This window comes from Adiantum capillus-veneris, chromosome 6 (genome assembly GCF_014529385.1).
Source record: "Adiantum capillus-veneris isolate H3 chromosome 6, ASM1452938v2, whole genome shotgun sequence".
NCBI classification, from domain to species: Eukaryota; Viridiplantae; Streptophyta; class Polypodiopsida; order Polypodiales; family Pteridaceae; genus Adiantum; species Adiantum capillus-veneris.
Window position 1 is genome coordinate 75,909,584 of NC_140936.1, and position 27,986 is coordinate 75,937,569.

At 43.9% G+C, this 27,986-nt stretch overlaps 1 protein-coding gene across 2 annotated transcripts in view; it reads right to left on the reverse strand.

Moving 5' to 3' along the window:
- Positions 1–27,237, reverse strand: part of LOC147455722 (histone acetyltransferase TAP1-like) — a 40,422-nt gene extending 13,185 nt beyond the window's left edge. The window contains exons 1-2 of one of the 2 annotated variants that reach the window (XM_086514420.1): positions 27,078–27,237; positions 26,926–27,029 (exon numbers count right to left, since the gene is read on the reverse strand). In XM_086514420.1, coding sequence (XP_086370546.1) covers positions 26,926–27,029; positions 27,078–27,121 — 148 coding nt within the window. In that variant the 5' untranslated portion in view covers positions 27,122–27,237. The remainder of the gene's footprint in view (positions 1–26,925; positions 27,030–27,077) is intronic. The other variant, XM_086514421.1, reaches the window with a different exon arrangement.
- Positions 27,238–27,986: the final 749 nt, after the last annotated feature.

The window sequence follows — 27,986 nt, forward strand, 5'->3', positions numbered from 1 at the left end:
CCAACAGAAAGCAAACTCTTCTTGATTCCTGGCACATATCTAACATCATGCAAGACAAGCTCATTTGTGCCATGTATGGAGAGATGCACAGTGCCAATACCCTCAATGGAACATGCATGATTGTTTCCAAGGTATACATGGCCATGCTTGCCTGCATCAAAAGTAGAGGAACACTCCTTGATAGGAGTCACATGAAATGAAGCACCAGAGTCAACTATCCAAGTCTGAGATAATGCACCATTGACAGTCAGCAAAGCATCAATAAGATCACCCTTGGTAATCTGCATGTCCTGTGAATGAACATTAAGAGAGGCATCAAGGTCATAAGCATCATCATCTGACAAAGTGGCACACAAGATGTCCTCTACATCTGACAGCTCCTCAATCACAACACTAGAAGACACATTGGCCTTCTCTTTGTCCTTTGAGCTGTCCTGTGCATCTGTCTTGACTTCCTTCTTCTCTTTCTTTTTGTCTCCGCCATTCTTTTTCCGTTCTAACTCGACTTTGTAGTACCTGCAATCGGGTTTCTTGTGACCTTTCCTGCCACACTGATAGCAAGTCACATCACCCTTGCCTTTGCTAGCATTTCCCCTTTCCTTACTCTTACTCTTACTCCTTTGTGCATAGACATTCTTCTTCTCTATCCTGCTTCTAACCATGTTGGTAGAGCTGCCTCCCTCTCCACCTGCTTTCCTTCTGATTTCCTCATTCAAGATAGAACCCCTAACACCATCAAAGGTCAAATTGGGGTTATTCGACAATGAAACCACCAATGTTTCCCATAAATCAGATAAGGTCATATGCAAGAAGAGAGCTTTCAGCTTATCATTGAAAGGAGGCAAACCTAAATCCTGTAACTGCGACAAAGTACCTGTAAACAACGACAAGTGCTCTGCAGCGCTCTTGGACTCATCTAGCTGCATGCCAACAAGTTTTCGCATCAAATGCACTTGGTTGACAGGCGTTGTATTCTCATACATCGCCTTTAACTTCTCCCACACATCAAAAGCATTTGTGAGACCTTTCAAATCAATGACTGTCTCATCTGTCATGGCCATTTTGATGTATGTAACTGCCTTCCTGTTCAGGCTAACCCATGCTTCATCCGTCATATTCTGTGGCTTTACCTGTTCAAGTGTCCCTTCACAATCCTTAAGAAATAGGATTCTCTGGATCCTGTCTTTCCAAAGGTCGAAACCTATTCCATCGAACCTCCTAATCTCGAAGAGATTCTTCACATCCGAAGAAGATGAGGCCATAGATGCACGAATAAGAGGGCTAACACGCTGAATTTTTGGGCAAAATGCACCAAAACCGAAGTATAACCTCACAAGAGTGTGCACTACAGCTCCAAATAGTCATAGGAGCAATTTGGGGCAAAATTGGTCAATTTAGGCGCAAAAAAACAATTTCTGAAATTTCTACGCAGGGAATTTCAGCGAGTGAATTTGTGCTCAAAAACAACAATTTTAGTTGTTTTTAGCCTCACAGGACATACATAAGGCTAATGCACAGCCTTTATAAGCATGTATGAGCAAAAGCCCCAATTTGTAGCATCAAATTGCAGAAAATTGAGCCACAAATGGTCATACATAGCCAAAACTTGTCAAATGTGTATAAATTGCATCAATTTGCACTTTCCTCAATGTAAATGCATAAAAAATACACTTGCAAAAACCTGCGTAAATCTAAAATTTGTTGAAAACACCTGTTTTGGGACTTGTTTTTCAGCAATTTCTTTGTTTTCGGGTAGCGGGGACCTAGTAAAGATGTTCCCTCACCTGAATACATGATTTGCAAAACCTGTATTTTCATGTTATAACCTGTAATTTGCTGATTTTGACCTAATTTCAGATTGTTTTAGGTCAATTTGACTAGCCAGGAGCCCTCTAGTGTCCGGGGACGAGTCCTTTGGCGATAAAATTGCAAAACCTCGCGTGAAAGTTGACCTCCTTGGCTGAAAATCAGCGTTTGCATGTTTGGAAGAAAACCCTAAATTTGCTCTGATACCAGTTGATGAGTGTGCAGCAATGTGTGCAAGTGATAGAGCACGAGGAGATGTGCAGGACTTGAGCCTTGGAGAGGAGGCGCTGTTATACTGAGATGGGACGTGAGAAATTGAAGTAGGAGATAGAGAGAGAGAGAGAGACTGCACGATTTCTTGAAAGGAGAATTAGTTTAATAAAAATAGTCGTATACTTTAATAAAGAGAATGAGAGCCCAATCTGCTGTCAACTATATTAAAATGGTCCTATACTTTAATAAAGGGAATGAGAGCCCAATCTGCTCTGAACTAATTCCCCTTTCAAGAAATCGTGCAGTCTCTCTCTCTCTCTCTATCTCCTACTTCGATTTCTCACGTCCCATCTCAGCATAACAGCACCTCCTCTCCAAGGCTCAAGTCCTGCACATCTCCTCATGCTCTACCACTTGCACACATTGCTACGCACTCATTAATTGGTATCAGAGCAAATTTAGGGTTTGCTTCCAAACCTGCAAACGCTGATTTTCAGCCAAGAAGGTCAACTCTCACGCGAGGTTTTGCAATTTTATCGCCAAAGGACTCGTCCCCGGACACTAGAGGGCTCCTGGCTAGTCAAATTGACCTAAAACAGACTGAAATTAGGTCAAAATCAGCAAATTACAGGTTATGATAGGAAAATACAGGTTTTGCAAATCATGTATTAAGGTGAGGGAACATCTTTACTAGGTCCCCGCTACCCGAAAACAAAGAAATTGCTGAAAAACAGGTCCCAAAACAGGTGTTTTCAGCAAATTTCAGATTTACGCAGGTTTTTGCAAGTATATTTTTTATGCATCTACATTGAGGAAAGTGCAAATTGATGCAATTTATGCACATTTGACAAGTTTTGGCTATGTATGACCATTTGTGGCTCAATTTTCTGCAATTTGATGCTACAAATTGGGGCTTTTGCTCATACATGCTTCTAAAGGCTGTGCATTAGCCTTATGCATGTCCTGTGAGGCTAAAAACAACTAAAATTGTTGTTTTTGAGCACAAATTCACTCGCTGAAATTCCCTGTGTAGAAATTTCAGAAATTGTTTTTTGTGTCTAAATTGACCCATTTTGCCCCAAATTGCTCCTGTGACTATTTGGAGCTGTAGTGCACACTTCTGTGAGGTTATACTCCGATTTTGGTGCATTTTGCCAAAAAAATTCAGCATGTTAGCCCTCTTATTCGTGCATCTATGGCCTCATCTTTTTCGGATGTGAAGAATCTCTTCGAGATTAGGAGGTTCGATGGAACAGGTTTCGACCTTTGAAAAGACAGGATCCAGGGAATCCTATTTCTTAAGGATTGTGAAGGGACACTTGAACAAGTAAAGCCACAAAATATGACGGATAAAGCATGGGTTAGCCTGAACAGAAAGGCAGTTACATACATCAAAATGGCCATGACAGATGAGACAGTCATTGATTTGAAAGGTCTCACAAATGCTTTTGATGTGTGGGAGAAGTTAAAGGCGATGTATGAGAATACAACGCCTGTCAACCAAGTGCATTTGATGCGAAAACTTGTTGGCATGCAGCTAGATGAGTCCAAGAGCGCTGCAGAGCACTTGTCGTTGTTTACAGGTACTTTGTCGCAGTTGCAGGATTTAGGTTTGTCTCCTTTTGATGATAAGCTGAAAACTATCTTCTTGCTTATGACCTTAACTGATTCATGGGAAACATTGGTGGTTTCATTGTCGAATAACCCCAATTTGACCTTTGATGGTGTTAGGGGTTCTATCTTGAATAAGGAAATCAGAAGGAAAGCAGGTGGAGAGGGAGGCAGCTCTGCCAACATGGTTAGAGGCAGGACAGAGAAGAAGAATGTCTATGCACAAAGGAGTAAGAGTAAGAGTAAGGAAAGGGGAAATGCCAGCAAAGGCAAGGGTGATGTAACTTGCTATCAGTATGGCAGGAAAGGTCACAAGAAACCCGATTGCAAGTACTACAAAGCCGAGTTAGAACGGAAAAAGAATAGCGGAGACAAAAAGAAAGAGAAGAAGGAAGTCAAGACAGGTGCACAGGACAGCTCAAAGGACAAAGAGAAGGCCAATGTGTCTTCTAGTGTTGTGATTGAGGAGCTGTCAGATGTAGAGGACATCTTGTGTGCCACTTTGTCAGATGATGATGCTTATGACCTTGATGCCTCTCTTAATGTTCATTCACAGGACATGCAGATCACCAAGGGTGATCTTATTGATGCTTTGTTGACTGTCAATGATGCATTATCCCAGACTTGGATAGTTGACTCCGGTGCTTCATTTCATGTGACTCCGTTTCTCTACTTTTGATGCAAGCAAGCATGGCCATGTATACCTTGGAAACAATCATGCATGTTCCATTGAGGGTATTAGCACTGTGCATCTCTCCATAGATGGCACAAATAAGCTTGTCTTGCATGATGTTAGATATGTGTCAAGAATCAAGAAGAGTCTGCTTTCTATTGGTCAGATGGATATACATGGTTATAGCATCTTGTTTGAGAGAGGATCATGGAAAATGACTAAAGGCTCAATGTCACGTGACACATCCCAACCCTATGTGTCCATGGACAAGCTACAGCAGAATCAAGGTTCAGTCAGTTCAATCAGTCTAGATTTAGAAGTGATCTGACACTTTTGTGAGTCTATTCGTAGACCGTGCATGCCCAGTCACTTAGTGTAGATGCATATCCTCTGGTTGCACACAGCATGATCATAAGCATTCCCATCAGAATCCATCAAAATCAGTTAGGAAAATTTTCCAGTGCATTTAGCCTATTTTTCCTATTTTTGGTATTTTTCACTTATTATTTTTAAGTGACTTTCCAACAAAAGTAGGTAGGGCAATTTTGCTAAGTTAATATATAAGCAAACCCAAGTTAGCACTAAAAGGCAGAAGAGACAGCAGGAGCTTCTCGCTCAACAGGCACCTTCTCAGCAGGAACCCCCATGAGTACCCCCCAGCGTTTTTGGTCCTCTTCATCGCCAAGACCTCACTCAGCCTACCGTTTCCAGTTTTGCTGTCATCGCCAGCTAGTTCCCAGTTTTGCATGGCGTTTTTGCATACCCTCAACACCCCCACAGCCCTGGCGTTTTCAGCCATCCCATGATCGCCAGCAAACCCCCAAAAACCAGTGTTTTTCACTAACGCTAGAAGGGCAGATCAGCGTTTTTCATTTCCAGCCATTGTTGCTGCAGATGTTCAGCGTTTTCAGCATTCCACAACAGCAGCAGATTCAGCCCTAGTTGGTTGCAAAAGATATCCATTTTCAGCCCTCGAAAACGCAGCCAAAACAGTCATTTTCAGCCACCCAAAACAGCCCAAAGATTAGCAGATAGAAGACCACAGATTTCAGCCCTAATGTCTTCGTCGTCATCCCCGTCGTCGTCATCGGCATAGTCCCAAGTTGCATCAGTCCATTGCATACGCATTGTACCACTTTGTGCAATCATAAGTGGACCACTCTCGCCGACGAGAGTGGGGCCTTCGGAGGAGGGTTTTACAACGTCTCTGGTGTCGTATCTCTCTTCTCTCTATCTCTCAGTCTCATACACTTGCACGCACAGTGTCCATTCATTTTGTTCGTGATCATAGCATTCTCTCATTAAGAACGGAAGGCTCTTCCTTCCATAAGAACTAAAAGGAACCTTGAACACGGTTCGGAGCACTCATCTTGAGCAAAGCGCAAACATTCATTCCGCTGCACCTAACACTCAAGGTTGATTGTGAAGGGCACAAAGAAAGGGACACTTTACTGCATGCATGGCAAGGCCATGTTGGGCAAGTTTATTGCGTTGGTTGAAATTAACTCTCACATGGAGTTATGGCACAAGAGGCTTGGCCATATGAGCCAAAAGGGCTTTTCTAAGCTTTGTACTTTAAACAAGCTTGATGCTAAAGACACAAAGCTTGACTTTTGTAATGGAAGTCAATATGGCAAGCAAGTAAAGCGTTCTTATTACTCCGGTGTCTCTCGTAAATCTTGTGTGCTTGATCTTGTACATTCTGATGTATGTAGCATGCCTACTAAGTCTATGGGAGGTGCATGCTATTTTGTCTCCTTTGTTGATGATCATTCTAGGAAAATTTGGGTTTATTTGCTTAAATCTAAGGATGAAGCCTTTGTTGCGTTTAAGAAATTTCATGCATTTGTGACCACCCAAACAGATAGAAAACTGAAATGCTTGCGTACGGACAATGGGGGGGGAGTTCACAAGTGCTGAATTTAACAAATTTTGTAAAAATTTGGGCATTAAGAGAGAGCTTATTGTGCCATACAGCCCCTCTTCTAATGGTGTGGCTGAAAGATTCAATAGGACACTTTGTGAGAGGGTGAGATGCATGCTGTCCACAGCTAATCTCTCTCATGGATTTTGGGAAGAAGCTTTGAAAACTGCAGTGCATATATGCAATCGATCCCCTCACATGTCTTTGAAAGGTGACATCCCTTTTTGTGCATGTAAGACCTGAGTTGAGAAGCAAACTAGATGCCAAGTCCATTAAAGGCCTCTTCATGGGATATGGTGAAGAAGGCGAAATGCGTTAAAGGATTTGGTTACCTCGGCTCAAAAGGGTTGTACGCAGTCAGGATGTTGTTTTTAATGAGGCAAGGCTGCTTCAAAACAATTGTGCCTCAAAGCATGACCATAAAAGTGTCAAATTTCAGCCTGACCAGCCACCTGTTAGGCCTATTCTTGACCCTCAGGATGCACCACATATGGCTGAAAATGTAGATAATCCAGTGGTATTTGAGCCAGATGATGTTGGGTAGCAAATTGAGGCTCCTGAAGGGCATTTGCAGCCACGAAACAATGTTGAAAATGGTGCTGAAAATGATGTACAGTAGCCCATTGTTGATGACTTTATCATGCCACTTGATGTAGACCCATTACCGGATAATGTGGATCATTGGGTGAGGCGGTCTACTCGTCCAAGACGGATTGTGAGTAGATATGATCCTTCTTTGCATTACATTATGTTGATAGATGAGAGAGAGCCTCTTACGTATAAAGAGGCAAGGACATGTGAGCACAGCGACAAGTGGGAGCTTGCTATGCAGGAAGAGATTAAAGCTTTGCATGCTAATCATACTTGGGATTTGGTGTAATTGCCCAAAGGAAGGAAGGCTATTCCTAACAAATGGGTGTATAAAATCAAGACAGTTGATACAAAACCCAAGTATAAGGCAAGGCTGGTTGCAAAGGGATATGTTCAAACCAAGGGCATAGACTTTCAAGAAGTGTTCTCTCCTGTAGTGAAGATGACCACTTTGCGTGTATTGTTTGCCATAGTGGCTGTCCTTGATTTGGAATTGGACCAAATGGATGTACATACCGCTTTCTTGCATGGTGATGTGGAGGAAGAGTTTTACATGAAGCAACCCGAGGGTTTTGTTATTCCTGGCAAGGAACATTTGGTATGTATGCTCAATAGAAGCTTGTATGGGTTGAAACAATCATGTAGACAATGGTACAAGAAGTTTGACCGCTTCATGCTCAAACATGGTTACAAAAGAAGCCATGCAGACCATTGTTTGTATATCAAACGTGATGAGGATGGCAGCCCTATCATTTTTGTGCTCTATGTGGATGATATGTTGATAGCTGCAAAGAAAAGAAGCACTGTTAATGCCCTTAAAGAGCAGCTAAAATCTGCATTTTCAATGAAAGACCTTGGGGCACCTGAACATATACTTGGAGTGAGGGTTAGAAGGCAAAGGACCAGCGCATATTGTATTTGTCGCAAGAAAAGTACATTGAAAAGGTGCTCGACAGATTTAACATGGCTGAAGCAAAGCCTCTTGGCATGCCATTACAGCCATATGTCAAAATCTCCAAGGATGATTGCCCCAAGTCAAAGGAAGAAGCCAATGACATGCAAAGTGTGCCTTACGCTTCAGCTTGTGGTTCACTTACGTATGCTATGGTTGCTACTAGGCCTGACATAGCCCATGCAGTGGGAGTTGTGAGCCGATTTATGGCTAATCCAAGCAGGTTGCATTGGGATGCAGTGAAGTCCATTATGAGGTACTTGAAAGGGACTAAAAACAAATGCCTCTGTTATGGTGAAAGACCATTGGAGTTGAAGGGATTTTGTGACTCTGACATGGTTGCTGATGTGGATACACGAAAATCCACAAGTGGTTATGTGTTTACTCTTGCAAGAGGTGTTGTTTCATGGTGTTCTAGATTGCAAAAGATAGTTGCATTGTCTACTATAGAGGCTGAATATATTTCAGCCACTGAGGCTTCCAAAGAAGCCATTTGGTTATGCAGTGAATTTGGTTTGCCTAACAAGACACCTATGCTTGGTTGTGATAGCCAGAGTGCCATATGTCTGGCAAAGAATGCCATGTTTCATGCACACACAAAGCATATTGATGTGCGGTATCACTTCATTCGAGAAGTGCTTGAGGATGGCCTTATTACATTGGTTAAAGCCCATACATCACAAAATCCAGCAGATGCTCACTAAGTGCTTACCCAAAGCACAACATCAACTATGCATCCAGATGGTGGGAGTCATGTAGCTTAAAGGCGCCATTTATGCCTTTAAGTGGGAGGTTGTTGGGTTAAAGGCCCAAATGGCTAACTCAAATGACCCCTTTTGTGTATATTTTTAAAAGTTACTAACCTTTAGCCAAGTTCACATTGAACTTGGCCACTAACTTAAAAATGGTCCTATACTTTAATAAAGGGAATGAGAGCCCAATCTACTCTCAACTAATTCCCCTTTCAAGAAATCGTGCAATCTCTCTCTCTCTCCTACTTCGATTTCTCACGCCCCATCTCAACATAACAGCGCCTCCTCTCCAAGGCTCAAGTCCTGCACATCTCCTCGTGCTCTATCACTTGCACACATTGTTGCGCACTCATCAAAACGCTAGGCTGATTTGCTGTGTCGTGATGATGTCAGGGCTGATCTGCTGTGCACAAAACGCCAAGGCTGATCTGATGCAAAAACGCTAGATCCTCATATGGCTGAAAACGCTAGGGCTACTGCAGGTGTTGGTCTTGCTGAGAAGTTGCCTGTTGAGCAAGGTGCTCTTGCTGCCTCTTCTGCCAGAAAGTGCTAACTTTGGTTTGCTTATATATTAACTTAGCAAAATTGCCCTACCTACTTTCCAACAAAAGTCACTTAAAAATAATAAGTAAAAAATGTCAAAAATAGGAAAAATGTGTCTATCTACTGTAAAAATGCTACTGATGGGATCTAACTGGTATCTGATGGTCATGCGATGTGCAACCAGAGGATATGCATCTAATCTAAGTGTCTGGTTGTTGGAATTAGGGTTGCAGAGAAACGCACACAGCTAAGAGAACACGAAGGAAGCTCAAGGCAGACAATAGAGATAGTGTGTTCACACACATCACTACCACATGTATATGGTAACAAATCCCCCCTGGAGTGATGCGGTGAATGAGAGCTGGCACACGAGTAAAGGGAAGTGCCATGCTCTGAGGACATGATCAGTCCACAAAGGGGAGTAAGCCCAAAGCTTTGTGGAAAGCTTCAAGCTTCTCACGAGACAATGCCTTTGTGAAAAGATCTGCAAGGTTGTCCTGTGTTGGCACATAAGCCAAGCTGATCTCTCCTACTGAGAGCCTCTCCCTGACATAGTGGTAATGCACCTCAATGTGCTTTGTGCGAGCATGAAAAACTGGGTTCCTCGCAACTGCCAATGCGCTCTGACTGTCAGTGTAGATAGTGTTGGCAGTGTCCTGTCCAACACCCAAATCAGCCATAAGGCGTCTGAGCCATACACACTCAACCGTAGCTACGAAGATTGCCCTGTACTCAACCTCACAACTCGAAGTGGCCACAGCAGGTTGCTTCTTGCTCAACCATGATATACATGAACTGCAAAGCATGAAACAAAAACCACTTGTGGACACTCGGGTGTCAAAACAACCAACCCACTTTGAGTCCGAAAAAGCAAGTCAGTCTGGAGGTAATGATCCCCCCTTGGGATAAAACAAGCCAAGATGTAAAGTGCCACTAAGGTAGCGGAAAATCCTCTTGACAGCATGCCAATGCTTAGACCCTGGGCTATGCATAAATCTGTTGACCTGTAAGACTGCAAATTGAATATCCGGCCTCGTGTTGCATACATAAATGAGGCAGCCAACGGCAGTTTGATAAAGAGTGACATCAGCAGGATCGCCAGCATCATGTAGACTCAACTTCAAACCTGTTTCCATGGGAGTGGCAATAGGTTTGCAATCCTCAAGTCCAAACTTACATAGCAATGTCTCTATGTAACTTTTCTGACACAAGGCAATACCACCATCGCACTGCTTAAACTGTATACCCAAGTAATGATGCAACAACCCCAAATCTTTCATCTTGAAAGTAGCATTCAAATCAGCCTTAAATTCAGCAATATGTCTCTCGTTTGGTCCAGTGATCAGCAAATCATCGACATAAAGAACCACAATGAGAAGTACATCACCCTCACGCTTTACATACAATGTGCTTTCTGTTGGGCTGTTATGAAAGCCTCGTTTGACCAAATGAGTGTCAGCTTTCTCATACCAAGCACGAGGAGATTGCTTTAACCCATACAAAGCCTTCTTACATCTACACACTTTGTCCTCGTCCTTTTATGACAAAACCGCGAGGCTGCGTTACATAAACTTCTAAACTTCCTCAAATATGTCACCATTCAAGAAAGCAGTAACAATGTCTGATTGATGTACATCCCAACCAAAATGAGCTGCCAATGCACATAGAAAATGCATAGTAGTCATACGACAAGTGGGAGCAAAAGTCTCTTCATAATCTATGCCTTTTTGCTGTGCATAACCCTTTACAACAAGTCGAGCCCTATGGCGATCGATCTCACCATCCGGTTTGTATTTCAACTTGTAAACCCACTTCGTACCAATGGCCTTTTTGCCAGGAGGCAAATCAGATAAAGTCCATGTGTTATTTTCTATAAGTGCATCATATTCTGATTGCATGGCAGCCATCTAATTTTCTAAATTATGTGCTTCATCAAAAGACAGAGGCTCCTCAACATCATGTAAGCTAGACATAGCCAAAGCATAACAATCTGATGCATAAGATGCATGGCGAGAGCCTGAACGAGTACGACTAGACAAAGGTGCATCCAATTTACTGTCACGCAAAGTGTGCACCAGCCATTTTGGCATACCTCTAGCTTGCTCATTTTCAACCTTTTCCTCATCAAGTACATCATGTACATCTGCATCAGTAATAGGCTGATCTGTAACATTTTCAGAAACCCCCATAGGCTGTACATTTGCCTCATTAGAACTTCCATTCGTATTTCCACCATCGAAAAGAGGCAACAAAGTGTCATAAATGTCCTATGAGCTTACATTACTATCTCTAGTACATGACAGCAAGGGCTGAACAGAATCTTCCACAAACACTACATCCCGTGAAACCAGAATACGTTTTGTTTGCGGATGATACAACTTGTAACCTTTGCTTTCAGCACTATAACCAACAAAAATACATTTAACAGCCTTATCATCCAATTTTCTGCGCTATGTTTGTGGCACCAAAGCATATGCCAAACAGCCAAAAATACGCATGTGCTCAATAGAAGGCTTTCTATCATGCCATGCTTCATATGGAGTAATAGACTACAAAGCTTTCATAGGACACCTGTTTAGTACATAAGTGGCACACATGATGGCCTCAAGCCAAAAAGAATGCGGCAAAGCTTAACTTTTGACTATACATCGTGCCATTTCCGTAAGTGACCTGTTTTTCCTCTCAGCAACACCATTTTGTTGAGGTGTATAAGGCACTGTACATTGGTGTTTTATCCCACGACTAGCTAGAAATGCATTGAATTCATGAGACATACACTCCCCCCTCAATCGGAACGGAGGGTGCCCATAGTACATTTCAAGACATTTTCAGCCATAGCCAGAAATTGTTTGAAGCACATAGAAACTTCGGACTTCGCTTTAAGCGGAAATATCCATGCATGCCTAGAGTAAGCATCAATGAAAGTCACGAAGTAAAGGTAATTGCCCAAGGACGGAGTTTGCATGGGCCCACAAACATCACTATGCACAAGCTGCAACTTGCATGTGGCCCGAACTGAACCATCCTTTGGAAACTTAGAACGTTGCATCTTACCCAAAATACAACCTTCACAAACATGTTTGACAGGTGCTTCAAGAGGCGGCAAAGAAGCAACCATATCATTTTTCTCCAAACGCAGGACGTGCATGCCAAAGTTTTGCATCTGAAATAGCTCTTGAATCTGTAACAGCATTTGCAAAATTTTGTCAACACTTGTCATACAAAGTGAGCTTCTACAACACACGGCACAAAAGGCCAGATGCGACAATTTCATCACCAAAACTGAGATCATGAACTGTAGATCTGTCATCCACAAATTTGACTACAAGTCCAAGTCTAGCAAGTGCGGATACAGACAAGAGATTCTTCTTGATCCCAGGTACATAAAGTACATCAACAAGTGTGAAGGAACTATCATTTGCAGCAGTAAGCACAATCCTTCCAACTCCCTGAACCGGATAAGAGGCATTGTTGGCACAAGTGACTGAATTCCCATGAGGGACAGACTCGAGAGAGGTGAACAATTCACGATGTGAGGTAATGTGCTTTGTAGCACCACTGTCAAAATACCACACATGTGAATATGCAACAAAACTGACAAGCATGCATCATGGACAGCAGGATTGTAAGTGCACTCTGCGCTAAAAGCCCATTCTGCATAAACATCAGCAACACAGTCTCCTTTCACAAAGGACTCAACAATGGCTGCATTTGTAGTGGAACCACCCTCTTTCTTCTTAGCCTCTTTGGCCTTCAACTTAGGACACAACTTAATCAAGTGATTATTAGCTTTACAATAATGGCAACCCATCTTCTTTTTTCCCTTATCACCAGAATTGCCTAACGAAGTGTTACCAGCAGCAGCATTGGGAACAGAAGTTTTGCCACTCGTAGCAGAACCATAAGAAGTGGGTGCATTGTTTTTTTTTTTTTTGAGAGAGTAGGAACTTGAAATTACAACTCACACACCCGACTCCGTGAGGTGGAGCATCCCAGCCGGTTAAGTGGCTGCATTGTTGTTACCACCCTTTCTTTGAGAAGCAATAAAAGCCTGTTCAACTGCACGCTGTCTAGTCCTGTTTTTTCTGGAAAGTGACTCTTGCAACAGCAATGTGCATAATGCATCAAACTTGACAACTTCTGGATTTCCTTGGGTCATAAGTCTCCAAGTACTAGCAAAAGTCTGGTAAGACTCTTGTAAGGCATCAAGAACAGTCTGCACAAGGGAACTGTCTGAAATGACTTCACCTGCAAAAATTAGTTGCTCATTGATATCCTTTACACTAGCAAGGAAAGTGTCCATATCATCTTCCTCATGCATAATCTTCAACTCCAGCTCTTTACGTAGCAAAGCAATTTTAGCCTCATTGCGACTTGCATGAAGACCAGCCAAAATATCCCAAGCCTGTTTTGCAGATTTTGCTGAACAGATGTGAGGAACAATGGTGCGCTTCACAGACAACGCAATCAATGCATGAGCCTGCGCATCCTTTACATCTCAACAAGCTTGTTCTGTCGTAGGCAAAACAACTCTAATAGCAGCAATCCTTGCAGCAAGACATGCAACATCCTCAACATCGCCTACATCCTCAGAACCAGGACGTACATCAATGCCCTGCACAATATTCCAAACGCCCTTTGACACAAGAACGTGTTGCATCATATAAGCCCACATAGGGTAATTGTCCTCATCCAACCTGTCCTCAGCAGCAAACATCTTGAAGACATCTATGTTGTTGTCAGTCATGGTAAATGTTGCACCTGATGTGAAAACTGCCTGAAAATAGGAGAAACGGAGTGGGAACAACACGTGCTAGATAGCACAAACCGTAGAAGTCGTAAGGCACCTGTTATGCAGAACTCGGCACTGACAGAAATGTTGCACAAAATGACAAAATTGCCTGTGCAGACCTGCCTGTAGTGGAAACGGAGGCCGAAATGAACCCGAATCAAAAATCTGAGCAGACTAAGCTCTATGAGCTCACCCGAAATATTTGTCGACCTGCGAACGTTCGCCAAACCTCACTGTAATCGGAGAAAGTGAGCAGGCGTGTGCTGGAGCAGCTGGCGACTAAGCCCGGGAGGACGTAACCAGCTCTGATACCAATTGTTGGAATTAGGGTTGCAGAGAAACGGACATAGCTTGGAGAAGACGAAGGAAGCTCAAGGCACACAATAGAGAGTGTGTTACTTGGTGTGCAATGGAAAGATAGATAGCCCTAGAGTGATGGGCGTATATACAATGCTCGGGGGAAAAAACCTCCTAAAGAGGAAAAAAAATGCCCCGGCGGTCCTAGTGTGTTCACACACATCACTACCACATGTATATGGTAACATTGGTCATGCACAGTCTGTGAACAGACTCACAAAAGTGCCAGATCACTTCTTATTCTAGACTGACTTGACTGAACTAAACCCTAATCATGATGTAGCTTGTCCATGGACACATAGGGTTGGATGTGTCACGTGACATCCCCTCCTTTTCAAAGTGAGGTACTGGTACCGAACTGTATGGCGTCGAGGGAGATCGCCAATGATCCGGAATCCTAGAAGGGCCTCTTCGCCGGTCCACTCTGATGTGGGGGACGTGCGGTACTTGAACTTCATAAAGGTCTGCAACACTTGCTTCTTTGGGCCGCGCCGAAAGCAACACAAAGTCTTATGAGGCTCCTTCGATGCTTCAACTTCGTCTATAGTCATGCTTCTTTCTTCTTCGAGAATCTCCATGGCTGAAAATTCCTAAAACCATTTCCAACACAAAACCATGAACATACCTTTTCCATGTAAAGGGACGGGAAAAAATATTGTCTTCCTCAAAGACTGTGCATGCAATGCAGATGAACCAATAGATGGAGTGCCAAACCGTTCAACACACACACGCAAACAATGAGATCAAATCTTTCTCTTCTGGTCTAAAGCAATCAACTGTGGCAATTCACAACGGAAATGCCCATGCTTGGTGCTCATACTTTCATGTGCTCTTTCTACAATTGTGTCGTGCCAAGGAAGAGACATAAAATGTGGCTTTCTTGAATGCATACTTTTCAGCTTTTCATGAACAATCCGCATACATTCGTGCTCATTCATGAGTGAAACGTGCTCAACGTACAATATGGCATGCATATGAAAAGGGATCACATAAAGACGCTGACTAAAATAAAGGAAACAATCACGAACGAAACACTCGAACAATGCGTGCTGATTAATCATTTGTACACAGAATACTTCCTGTGAGGGTTCTTTGGACCTAGGCTCGAGAGCCAAGATCGGTTCTTCCTGAAGGGGTTCTTTGGACCTAGGCTCGAGAGCCAAGATCGATCCTTCGTGATTGATGGTATCTGCAACGAGGTTAGCTTCGCTACAAAAAGCATCAACTAACACATCATCCTTGTGAACAATCACATCATCTTCATGCAAATCATCATGCTTGTGAGAAATCACATCTTGATCATGCAAATCATCACGCTTGTCATTATCATTCAAATCATCATGCCTATCATCATCATTCAAATCATGTGTGTCATGCTTGGGAGAAGAAGAGACTAAGAGAGTCTCCTTTTCCCGAATCTCTTGCATCTGTGCCTACACTTGAGAAAAGAGTCGCAACACCTCTTGCATTCTTGCTCTGTTCTCCCGATCAAATCTTGCTTGTCTTTCTTTGTTCTCTCGCTGCTCACGCTCTATGGCTTCCATTTTAGCGTCGTATTCACGATCTATGGCTGCCATACTTTCTTCATAGGCCTTTCTTTCTGCTTCTTGTGGTCTTGGGTTCTTAAGTTCACAAGGAACTTGGGTTCTTGGGGGTCTTGGTTCTAGGGGGTCTTGAGGTTCTTGAGGTTCTTTCTTCCCTTGCAATCTGTGTTAGAGAAGGATCTTCTCTTCACCCGAGTTTTGCTCTTTTCCGCGGGCGCACCCGTTGGCGGCCTTGCGCTCACACCAAGGTTGCTTTTTCCCACCTCACGTCGATTGGCCGGCCGCCAAGTGCACAGTCCGCTCTCAATGAGTGAAAAGAGGTACAAGGGGAGGCTAGACAACCCCTTCTTTCTTGGGATTCCTGTCACTCTTCAAAACACGATTAGGAATCGACACGCCCAAGCGAACTTGGGTTCGTGCAACCGCAACAAGCAAAAAAAATTCTCTAATTCTTGCACCATTGAAGCAGCCTCAGATGACTGTGTCGCTTTCGGCGCGGCCCAAAGAAGCAAGCGTTGCAGACCTTTATGAAGTTCAAGTATCGAATGACCCACGCATCAGAGTGGGCCGGTGAAGAGTCCACAGGATTCCAGACACTGTTGGGGATCTCCCTCGACGCCATACATGTAAGGTGCAGCAAATGAATGCTGAACTTTGCTCAAGATGAGTGCTCCGAACTGTACTCAAGGTTCCTTTTACTTACGGAAGGGAGAGCCTTCCGTTCCTTTAGTGAGAGAGTGAAAAGGACACAAATAAAGTGGATAAACACTGTGAATGAAGGTGCATGAAACTGAGAGATAGAGAGAGAAGAATACGACACCAGAATGTTGTCAAACCCTCCGAGAGCGGTCTACTTATGATTGCACAAATCTCTACAATGCTTGGACTTGCCAACGATGTCGACGACGATGAGGACGACGACGAGACAAGCTGAAATTTGAAAACGCTAATGGCTGAAATCTGCAAATCTTTATCTGCTGAATTCTGACTCTATGTCGGTGACGATGTCGATGACGACGATGCGACGACGACGCGCTGAAAACGCAGATGCTGAAATCGTCGTCGGAGACGGGCTGAAATCTGAAAACGCTAATGGCTGAAATCTGCAAATCTTTATCTGCTGAATTCTGACTCTATGTCGATGACGACGATGCGACGACGCCGCACTGAAAACGCAGATGCTGAAATCTGCGTTTTCCGGGCTGAATCTGTAAACCTTGCGGAATCTGACCGTGCCGCGAGGAACTGCTACGGGAAGGTGAGATCTGCGAGGCTCTGGACTTGATCTGCGATGTCTAAGGGCTGAAAACTAAAAACGTTGGTCCTATGGCTGATTCTGTCGCGATGATCTGCAAAAACGTTGAGGTTGTGCTGCAAACCAAAAACGCTAGGACTGAAATTGGTTCTGCTGTCGCCTTGTTCTGCAAATGCAAAACGCTAGGCTGATCTGCTGTGCCGTGATGACACCGGGGCTGATCTGCTGTGCACAAAATGCCAAGGCTGATCTGATGCAAAAACGCTAGGTCCTCAGATGGCTAAAAACGCTAGGGCTACTGTGGGTGTTGGTCTTGCTTAGAAGTTGCCTGTTGAGCAAGGTGCTCCTGCTGTCTCTTCTGTCAGAAAGTGCTAACTTTGGTTTGCTTATATATTAACTTAGCAAAATTGCCCTACCTACTTTCCAACAAAAGCCACTTAAAAATAATAAGTGAAACATGTCAAAAATAGGGAAAATGGGTCTATGCACTGTAAAAATGCTACTGTAGGATCTGACTGGAATCTGATGGTCATGCGGCGTGCAACCAGAGGATATGCATCTAATCTAAGTGTTTGGTCATGCACGGTCTGTGAACAGACTCACAAAAGTGCCAGATCACTTCCTATTCTAGACTGACTTGACTGAACTGAACCCTAATCATGCTGTAGCTTGTCCACGGACACATAGGGTTGGATGTGTCACGTGACAATACAGTTCGGTACCATTACCTCACTTTAAAAAGAAGGGGATGTCACGTGCACATCTAACCCTATGTGCATGTAGACAAGCTACTTCATGACTAGGGTTCAATTCAGCTTAGGAAGTGTTCTAGTGTCACGTGACACATCCAACCCTATGTGTCCGTGGACAAGCTACAGCATGATCAGGGTTCAGTCAGTCCGTCAATCTAGATTTAGCAGTGATCTAGCACTTTTGTGAAGTCTATTCGTAGACCGTGCATGCCCAGTCACTGAGTGTAGATGCATATCCTTCGATTGCACACAGCATGATCATCGGAATTCCCATCAAAATCCATTAGCATCAGTTAGGAAAATTTTCCAGTGCATTTAGCCTATCTTCCTATTTTTTGTTATTTTCACTTATTATTTTTAAGTGACTTTCCAACAAAAGTAGGTAGGGCAATTTTGCTAAGTTAATATATAAGCAAACCCAAGTTAGCACTTTCTGGCAGAAGAGGCAGCAGGAGCTTCCCGCTCAACAAGCAACTTCTCAGCAGTACCCCCCAGCACCCCCAGCGTTTTTGGATTCCATCCTCGTCGGGCAAGTTCCCATCCTCAGCATTTTCCTTCCACAGCATTAGCATCGCCATAAGCTTCTTCTCTGGAGTTTTTCCCGCGACCTACAAGCCTCAGTCCTAGCGTTTTCCTTGCAAAAACGCCAACAGTACTTGCAGATCTCAACGTTTTTCAGCCAGCGATCTCAGCAGCAAAAAAGCAGATTTCCAACAGATGAACAGTAGCAAATACATCCCAGATTAGTTGCAGAAGTTTCCCCATCTTTAGCCCACGAAAACGCAGCCAAAACAGTCATTTTCAGCCACCGAAACAGTCCCGAAAATCAGAAGTTAGAAGACCACAGATTTCAGCCACCAAGTCGTCGTCGTCATCACCGTCGTCGTCATCGGCATAGTCCCATTGCATCAATCCATTACATTCGCATTGTACACCTTTGTGCAATCAAAGTAGACCACTCTCGCCGACGAGAGTGGGGCCTTCGGAGGAGGGTTTTACACCCTCTCGGGTGTCGTATCTCTTCTCTCTCCTTCTCTCAGTCTCATTCACTTGCACGCACAATATCCACTCACTTTGTTCGTGATCATAGCACTCTCCACAAGACGGAAGGCTCTCTCCTTCCCTAAGAACTAAAAGGAACCTTGAGCATAAAGATCACTAATCTTGAGAAAATACAAGATTCATTCCGCTGCACCTTACATTGGTATCAGAGCTTTGGAAGTGTTCTGCATTACTCAAGGAAAGAACCACAAGAATTTTTTTTTGCTTGTTGCGATCGCACGAACCCAAGTTCGCTTGGGCGTGTCGATTCCTAATCGTGTTTTGTTGAAGAGTGACAGGAATCCCAAGAAAGAAGGGCTTGTCCAGCCTCCCCTTGTGTCTCTTTTCACTCATTGAGAGCGGTCCGTGCACTTAGCGGCCGGCCAATCGACGTGAGGTGGGAAAAAGCAACCTTGGTGTGAGCACAAGGCCGCCAAGGGGTGTGCCCGCAGAAAAGGGTAGAACTCGGGTGAAGAGAAGATCCTTCTCCAACGCGATTTGCAAGCGAAAGAAAACCTCAAGAACCTCAAGAACCCAAGAACCCAAGAACCAAGACCCTCAGAACCCAAGTTTCTCGCGAACTTAAGAACCCAAGATCATAGTGCATGGTCGTCACCTGAAGCGGAATGAATACTTCGCATACAGGTGATGAGCATAAGAGAGGCGACGAAGACTCGTCCCCACCCGGAGATGATTTCTTCAACCCTCCCCCTTCGCCATCTACACCACCAAGTGCACCAAACCCTATGGAGGTCAAGCAGATGATGGCCATGATGGATACACAAGAAGCAAATCGCCTTGCTCAGGAACGTGAGCGTCTTGCTCAGGACCGTGAGCGCGACGACAGAATTGCAAGAATGGCCACAGACCAAGCAGCCAAGGACCGCGAGCGCGACGACAGAAATGCCAGATTTGCCGCACAACAAGAAGAAAATCGCATTGCTTTAGAACGCGAACGCGACGCAAGAAAAGAAAGAAAAGAACTACGAAAGAAGAAAGCGGCAGCACGAGCCGCAACCTTAGAGGCCGAGCGTGAAGCTCGATGAGAGCTACGCACTCAAGAATTGCTTGCCCAAGTCCTAGCCTCAAAGACCGAACCACCCAAAGATCGTGGGAGTTCGTCAAGTGGCACAAGCCACGACGGGGATTCCAATCATCCAGTCACAGAAAAGTTGACTTTCAGTAAGTATGACGGTAAGATGGATGCTACAGTTATTCATTCTTGGTTGCATGAATTTAATGCTTATTTTGCGACAACTAAGAAGACAGGAAATAGCAAAGTTTTGACGGCAGCTATGTACCTTGCCGGTGATGCCATTAATTGGTACCACGCATGGCAAGAGGCACAGCTAGTCGTGCACCTAGAGGCAGCCGACAATTTCACGCCCCTCTTTTAGTTGGGCTGATTTCCAAGACAAGCTCAAGGCGCGGTTTATGCCACCTCAGTACCTCGCATGATTGAAGGACGATTGGCACGCTCTCAAGCAAAATGGTATGCCGGTTATGTCTTTCTCTAATCGTGTTTTGTAGCTAGACACTCAATTACTCATGTCGGATGATGAACGCAAAGAGGCTTTTCTCTTTGGATTGGACGAGTATATCAAGTACGATGTCGAGGTACTCGATCCAATCGATCTCAACAAGGCGGTAGCAATTGCTCTCGCACAAGAGATGAAGCACAACAAAGGGAAGCCTAAGGAGAACAAGACTTCCACAAGTACCTCACAGACTTCTCAAAACCCTCAGAACGGTAAGAACGGTAAGAATGGTAAGAATGATAACTCTTCTAACCAATCTACCAACAATATCTCATCCAAGAATTCTTCCAATGAATCTAAGGGTAAGGCTAACACAATTGCTAAACCTAAGCTTACTCCAGATGAAAAGGTAGCACAAGGAATTGTAGGAGGATACATCACTTCGGAAGAACAAAGCACTTATTCTAAGGAAGGTCGTTGTTTTCATCGTCACATTAAGGGTCACATAAAAAGAACATGTCCTAAGCTTGAATCAAATGAATCTAAAGAACCCATACCACCCACTACATCTGTCAATGCAATGAATGATAACACGATTGTGCCCAAAGTTTCTCAGGACCCTCCCATTGATGATTCTCTCATTAAATGTTATGGTCGTACGTGGGGGCACCGTTTTGTCATATTGTTTGACCCAGGTAGTATGCATGATGTAATCAGTTCCTCTTGTTAAGAGAGCCCGCCTCGAGGTTAGTCCGAGATCTCCTATCGAGGTCTCTGGCTTTCATCCCGGTATGGACGCTCTCATCACAGAGGAATGCCTTGATGTGTTGTTTGCAATTCAACAAACTGCCTTCACTAAAAGATTTGTTGTTTCTCCTCTCTCAGGATGTGATATGATTTTGGACATTCGATGGTTTCGTGAAACTGATGCTTTCATAAATTTTGCGGCTAACACTATAACTCTCAATGCCGACAGCGATTCTCCTATTGTCTTTCATGGAATGGACATTGCTCCTTCTCCATCTCTCGTTGCTAATATGCAGGACAAGAGTGGAAGGATTCAGAAGGAGGAGACTCTCTCAGTCTCTTTGTCTCCACAGCATGACACACAAAATTTGCATGATTATGAGAAGCATGATGAATTGAATGATAAAGACAAGCATGATGATTTGGATGATAAAGACAAGCATGATGACTTGCATGAAAAAGATGTGATTGTTCACCAGGATGCGGTGTTAGTGGATGCTTTTTCTAGCGACACTAACCTCGTTGCACATTCGATCAATCACGAAGGATCGATCTTGGCTCTCAAGCCTTGGTCCAAAGAACCCTCACAGGAAGTATTGTGTGTTCGCATAATTGATATGCACGCATTGTGCGAGTGTTTCATTCGTGAAGGTTTCCTGTATTTTAGTCAACATCGTTATGTGATCCCTTTTCCTAGGCATGACATATTGTATGTTGAGCACATTTCTCTCATGGATGAGCACGAATGTATACGGATCTTTCATGAAAAGCTGAAAAGTATGTATGTAAGGAAGTCACATTCCATGTCTCTTCCTTGGTATGACTCAGTTTCCGAAAGAGCCCATGATAGTATGAGCACCCAGCATGGGCATTTCCATTGTGATTTGCCACAGTTGATTGATTTCGATCAAACAGAAAAGATTCGATCTGATTGTTTGCATGTGTTTGATGAACGGGTTGTCACTCCGGCTCTGTGTTCATCTACATTGCATACACAGTCTTTAGAGAAGACAAGATTTTTTTCCTTCACTTTACATGGTATAGGTATGTTCATGGTTTTGTATTGGAAGTGGTTTCAGGAATTTTCAGCCATGGAGATTCTTGAAGACGAAAGAAGCAGGATACTCGACGAAGTTGAAGCATCAAAGGAGCCACAGAAGACTTTGTCGCTTTCGGCGCGGCCCAAAGAAGCAAGCGTTGCAGACCTTTATGAAGTTCAAGTACCGCTCGACCCACACATCAGAGTGGGCCGGCGAAGAGTCCCTTCCAGGATTCCGGATGCTGTTGGCGATCTCCATCGACGCCATACAGTTCGGTACCAGTACCTCACTTTGAAAAGGAGGGGATGTCACGTGACACATCCAACCCTATGTGTCCGTGGACAAGCTACAGCATGATCAGGGTTCAGTCAGTCCGTCAGTCTAGATTTAGTAGTGATCTGGCACTTTTGTGAGTCTATTCGTAGACCGTGCATGCCCAGTCACTGAGTGTAGATGCATATCCTCCGGTTGCACACAGCATGATCATCGGAATTCCCATCAAAATCCATTAGCATCAGTTAGGGGAATTTTCCAGTGCATTTAGCCTATCTTCCTATTTTTGGTTATTTTCATTTATTATTTTTTAATTGACTTTCCAACAAAAGTAGGTAGGGCAATTTTGCTAAGTTAATATATAAGCAAACCCAAGTTAGCACTTTTTGGCAGACGAGCTTCCCGCTCAACAGGCAACTTCTCAGCAGTACCCCCCAGCACCCCCAGCGTTTTTGGATCCCATCCTCGCCGGGCAAGTTCCCATCCTCAGCGTTTTCCTTCCACAGCATTAGCATCGCCATAAGCTTCTTCTCTGGCGTTTTTCCCGCGACCTACAAGCCTCAGCCCCAGCGTTTTCCTTGCAAAAACGCCAGCAGCACTTGCAGATCTCAGCGTTTTTCAGCGAGAGATCTCAGCAGCAAAAACGCAGATTTTCAGCCTTGACAAAACGCAGATTTCCAGCAGATGAAAAGTAGCAGATACATCCCAGATTAGTTGCAGAAGTTTCCCCATCTTTAGCCCAAGAAAACGCAGCCAAAACAGTCATTTTCAGCCACCGAAACAGTCCCGAAAATCAGCAATTAGAAGACCACGGATTTCAGCCACCAAGTCGTCGTCGTCATCATCGTCGTCGTCATCGGCATAGTCCCATTGCATCAATCCATTGCATTCGCATTGTACACCTTTGTGCAATCAAAGTAGACCACTCTCGTCGACGAGAGTGGGGCCTTCGGAGGAGGGTTTTACAACCTCTCGGGTGTCGTATCTCTTCTCTCTCCTTCTCTCAATCTCATTCACTTGCACGCACAATATCCACTCACTTTGTTCGTGATCATAGCACTCTCCACAAGACAAAAGGCTCTCTCCTTCCCTAGGAACTACAAGGAACCTTGAGCAATAAAGATCACTAATCTTGAGAAAATACAACATTCATTCCGCTGCACCTTACATCTAGCACCTTTGTGAGTCTGTTCACAGACCGTGCATGTCCAGACACTTAGAGTAGTTGCATTTCCTCTAGTTGCAGACAGCATGATCATTTGATTACAGTCAGAATTCATCATGAGCATTTTACAGTGCACAGAACCCATTTTCCCTATTTTAACTATATTTTCACTTATTATTATTAAGTGACTTTGTTCGGAAACTGGGTCGGGCAAATTGACTAAGGCAATATATAAGAAAAGCTAGCGCTAGCACTTTCTGGCAGAAGAGGCAACAAGGAACCAAGTTCTAGCATTGCACCTTCTCAGCAAGACCGGCAAGGGAACATAGCGTTTTCAACCAAGACGAAGAAGACCTGATCAACCCTAGCGTTTTTGCACATTGCAAGATCTGCTAGCGTTTTTCAGCAGCAGAGCCAAATCTGCCCTAGCGTTTTTGGATCAGCCTAAAGCCCTAGCATTTTGCAGATTTCAGCCTTACGACATCGCAACGTGTTCCTTGCGGTAGCAGGTCTTCACCGCATCGTTTCCCCCGCAGCTGATCAGCCCTAGCGTTAGCAGATTCTTGCAGATCTGCAACGATCAGTTTTCAGCCATACGACAGTCCATCGTTTTCAGATTTAGACCCCAGATCAGCCAGTGTTTTGCGTTTTCAACGCGTCGTCGTCGCATCCTCGTCACCGACATAGAGTCAAAATTCAACAATACAAGCTTTGCAGATTTCAGCCCTTAGCGTTTTCAGATTTCAGTCCGTCTTGTCGCCGTCCTCATCATCGTCGACATCGTCGGCAAGTCCATTGCACTTAGAGCATTGTACGAGATTTGTGCAATCAATAGCAAAGACTTCTCTCGCCATCGAGAGAGGGGCCCTTGGAGGAGGGTCTGACAACTTTTCTGGTGTCGTATTCTTCTCTCTCTATCTCTCAGTCTCAGCACCTTCATTCACAGTGTTTAACACTTGTTTCTGATCATTTGCACTCGCTCACTAAAGGAACGGAAGGCTCTCCCTTCTGTAAGTAAAAGGAACCCTTGAGCACAGTTCAGAGCACTCATCTTGAGCAAAGTTTTAACATTCACTTTTGTTAGACCTTACAAGTGGAGTTCCCAAATACTCTGGCCCCAAAGACTAGGACCCCTTCCGGTATTTCTTTATTATTGCTTCACAAGGTACAACTCCCAGAGGGTCCAAAGTGTTGGTCCAACTCTTTGAGACTCTTCATCCATATGCTTTCAGAGAGTGACCCTCAGGGCTCTTATAAACAATGCACGGAATGTCCAAAAAGCAAAGCCTCGAAAGCTGTCATCGAAAAGCACTATATGTAAGGTGCACCGGAAGTGAATGTTGAACTTTGCTCAAGATGAGTGCTCCGAACTGTGCTCAAGGGTTCCTTTCACTTACGGAAGGGAGAGCCTTCCGTTCCTTTAGTGAGAGAGTGCAAGTGGTCACAAACAAAGTGGAAAACATTGTGAAGGTGATGAGACTGAGAGATAGAGAGAGAAGAATACGACACCAGAATGTTGTCAAACCCTCCTCCGAAGGCCCCAGTCTCTATAGCGAGAGCGGTCTATTGCTATTGATAGCACAAATCTGATACAAGGTGTTGATGTTGTGAGTCTAAGTGATGTTATGTCGATGTCGACGGTGAGGACGATGATGACGATGCTAAGGCTGAAAACTGAATGCTGCGAATCGGTAATTGTTGCATCAAGTCGGGGGTTGATCTGCTAACTTGATGGCTGAGAAAAACACTGCTTCTTAGGGCTGAAAAACGCTGTTTCTTATGGCTGAAAACGCTGGACAGCAAGCTGAAAAAATTCTGGCGTGCTGAGGTTTTCCTTTGCGACAGCACCGTTGCGGTAGGGATCTGCAACAAGGCAATCACTAGCTAATCTTGGGGCTGATCTGCAGCGATCTGAAAACAAAACGCTAGCTGAATCTTGCTGTTTGCGGGCGTTAGTTGAAGGATCCAAAAACGCTAGGCTGAGGGCTGAATTTGCAGAAAACGTTGGGTTCTTGGGGAAGGTTCTTGCTTGAGAAGTCGCGCTAGAGGGCCTACTGCAAGAGATTGCATATGCTCTCCTTGCTTCTTCTGCCAGAAAGTGCTAGCGCTAGGTTTTCTTATATATTTGCTTAGCCAATTTGCCCTACCTAGTTTCCCAACAAAGTCACTTATTAATAATAAGTGAAAAATGGCTAAAATAGGGAAAATAGGTCTGTGCACTGAAAAAATGCTTCTAATGGGTTCTAATGGTAATCTGATGATCATGCTATGTGCAACCAAAGGATATGCATCTACTCTAAGTGTCTGGACATGCACGGTCTGCGAACAGACTCACAAAAGTGCCAGGACAGAGAGAGAAGAGCAATAACTCGGTAACAAAAGAGTGCTCATATTATTAGATAATGAGAATCAAGGGCAGAGTGTCCCCTTTGTATTGATAAAGGTAACCCAGAATCCTTAAAAAATAAGGGCACCTTCATTTTCACTGACTCAAGCTGCCACATCATCAAAAAGTGTGACAACGGCCAAAAAAACTAATAGATGTGCCACATCACCTTGGAACTACGCCACATCATCATCAAAGCTAACAAACACGCAAATGGACTAAAAAAAGTATATACACAGCCATTTTGGTCCTAGAACCATGACATGCAACCGAGAATGCCACCATCTAGTGATGACATATCTCCAACATAAACCCAGTATATGCACAGCTATTCTGGTCCTAGAACCATGACATGCAACCGAGAATGCCACCATCTAGTGATGACATATCTCCAACAGAAACCCAGCATTTCCTGGTCATCGCACGTTTTGTTTCAATGTTCAAGTTCAAGTTTGTCATTTCCTGCTGGGAAATGTTACATGCAACACAGCTACCAGCCATATAATTATCAGCTATGGTCCATACTCTCACATTCTCTCTGATGATAGTTTCTCTACAAATGATTCTGCTTTCTTTTGTCCAGTTATCCCAATCAAACTTTGAGCCGGAGGCCCCCTCATTGGGTCTTAGTATCAGGGAATTTGAATATCAGCGACACACCTAGCCGCACGTACTCTCACACCGTGCCACATTCTCTGTCAGATGGTAGTGCATCGTGATTATACAGTGATCTTGGGTCTTAGTATCAGGGAATTTAAAATTTAAATATCAGTGACACACCTAGTCGCACGTAATCTCACACCGTGCCACATTCTCTATCAGATGGTAGTGCATCGTGATTATACAGTGATCTGTGTTCCATATAAAGTCAACAAGATGATTCTTTCTTTCAAGTTAGTCCATTCAGATTTAAATCAAAGACCCTTGTAGTTGCCATGGATCTCTCTCTCTCTCTCTCTCTCTCTCTCTCTCTCTCTCTCTCTCTCTCTCTCTCTCTCTCTCTCTCAAACAGAGAAGACCATGCATAAACCTGAGCTTTGATGATAAGAATAGCCTGAGTGAGAGTGCCAAGGCAAAAGTGGAGCTGATTTTGGCTGCCATTGTAGACAGGTAAGCCTGCAGAAATCAAAAGACCTCATGAAAGACGTTCAAATTAGGGTAAAGATGCAGGAGAGAGCGTACTTGAGGTGGGGAGAGAGGCCCCGAGGGACGGTGCTGCTGAGCATGGCGCCACCCACGATGCTAACGCGCTTTCGTCATGCTCTTTTTGCGAGGCCCTCGTAGGGGGGGAGAGAGTGTGTTTAGACTGTGAGCTTAAATGATTAGTACACTGTGAGAGAGAGAGAGAGAGAGAACCTATAGACCATGGAAATGTTAGTGATTGCTCGAAACAAAACTAAATAGATAGTAAATTCAGGTGTTTAGACTGTGAGCTTAAATGAGTAGTACATTGAGAGAGAGAGAGAGAGAGAGAGAGAGAGAGACTAAAGACCATGGAAATGTTAGTGATTGCGCGAGCTAGAAACAAAACTAAATAGATAGTAAATTCAGGTGAAATACGAAGTGCCATTAGCCTTGTTGATAGGGATGATGACGTAGGGGAATTCGGATGTAGAGGTAACAATAATGATACACAATGGCACTTGAACCATTACAAAAATTTGGGAACTTTACTCTACTTTGCTAAAAAATGTACGTGGAAGAAAGCAGGATGAGATTTGAGTTGAAGTGAGACAAATGCCATGACTTCTATGATAACTCATTAATGCCATTAGACGGAGAGTAGTTGTAGGAATATATTGAGCAATTTCAATCTTACATAGAGGTGTAATCAATCTTACATAGAGGTGTGATTACGTTTGCGAACACAAACCCAAATCACTACAATCAATCAACTAGTAAGTCTCAAAACTTTATGGCTACCATCTGATTGGCAAGCTTGTGTCCATTGCTTTGGTGGCATCCATTCCAAAATCCAGTTATGAGCATTAGTGAAGGTCTGTAGCACGGAAAAATCTACCCCTAATGTTGGTCGTTGACGGTCGTTGTTTCCTCCAGGATCTGTTGGACTATCATGGGACTATGCAAAAT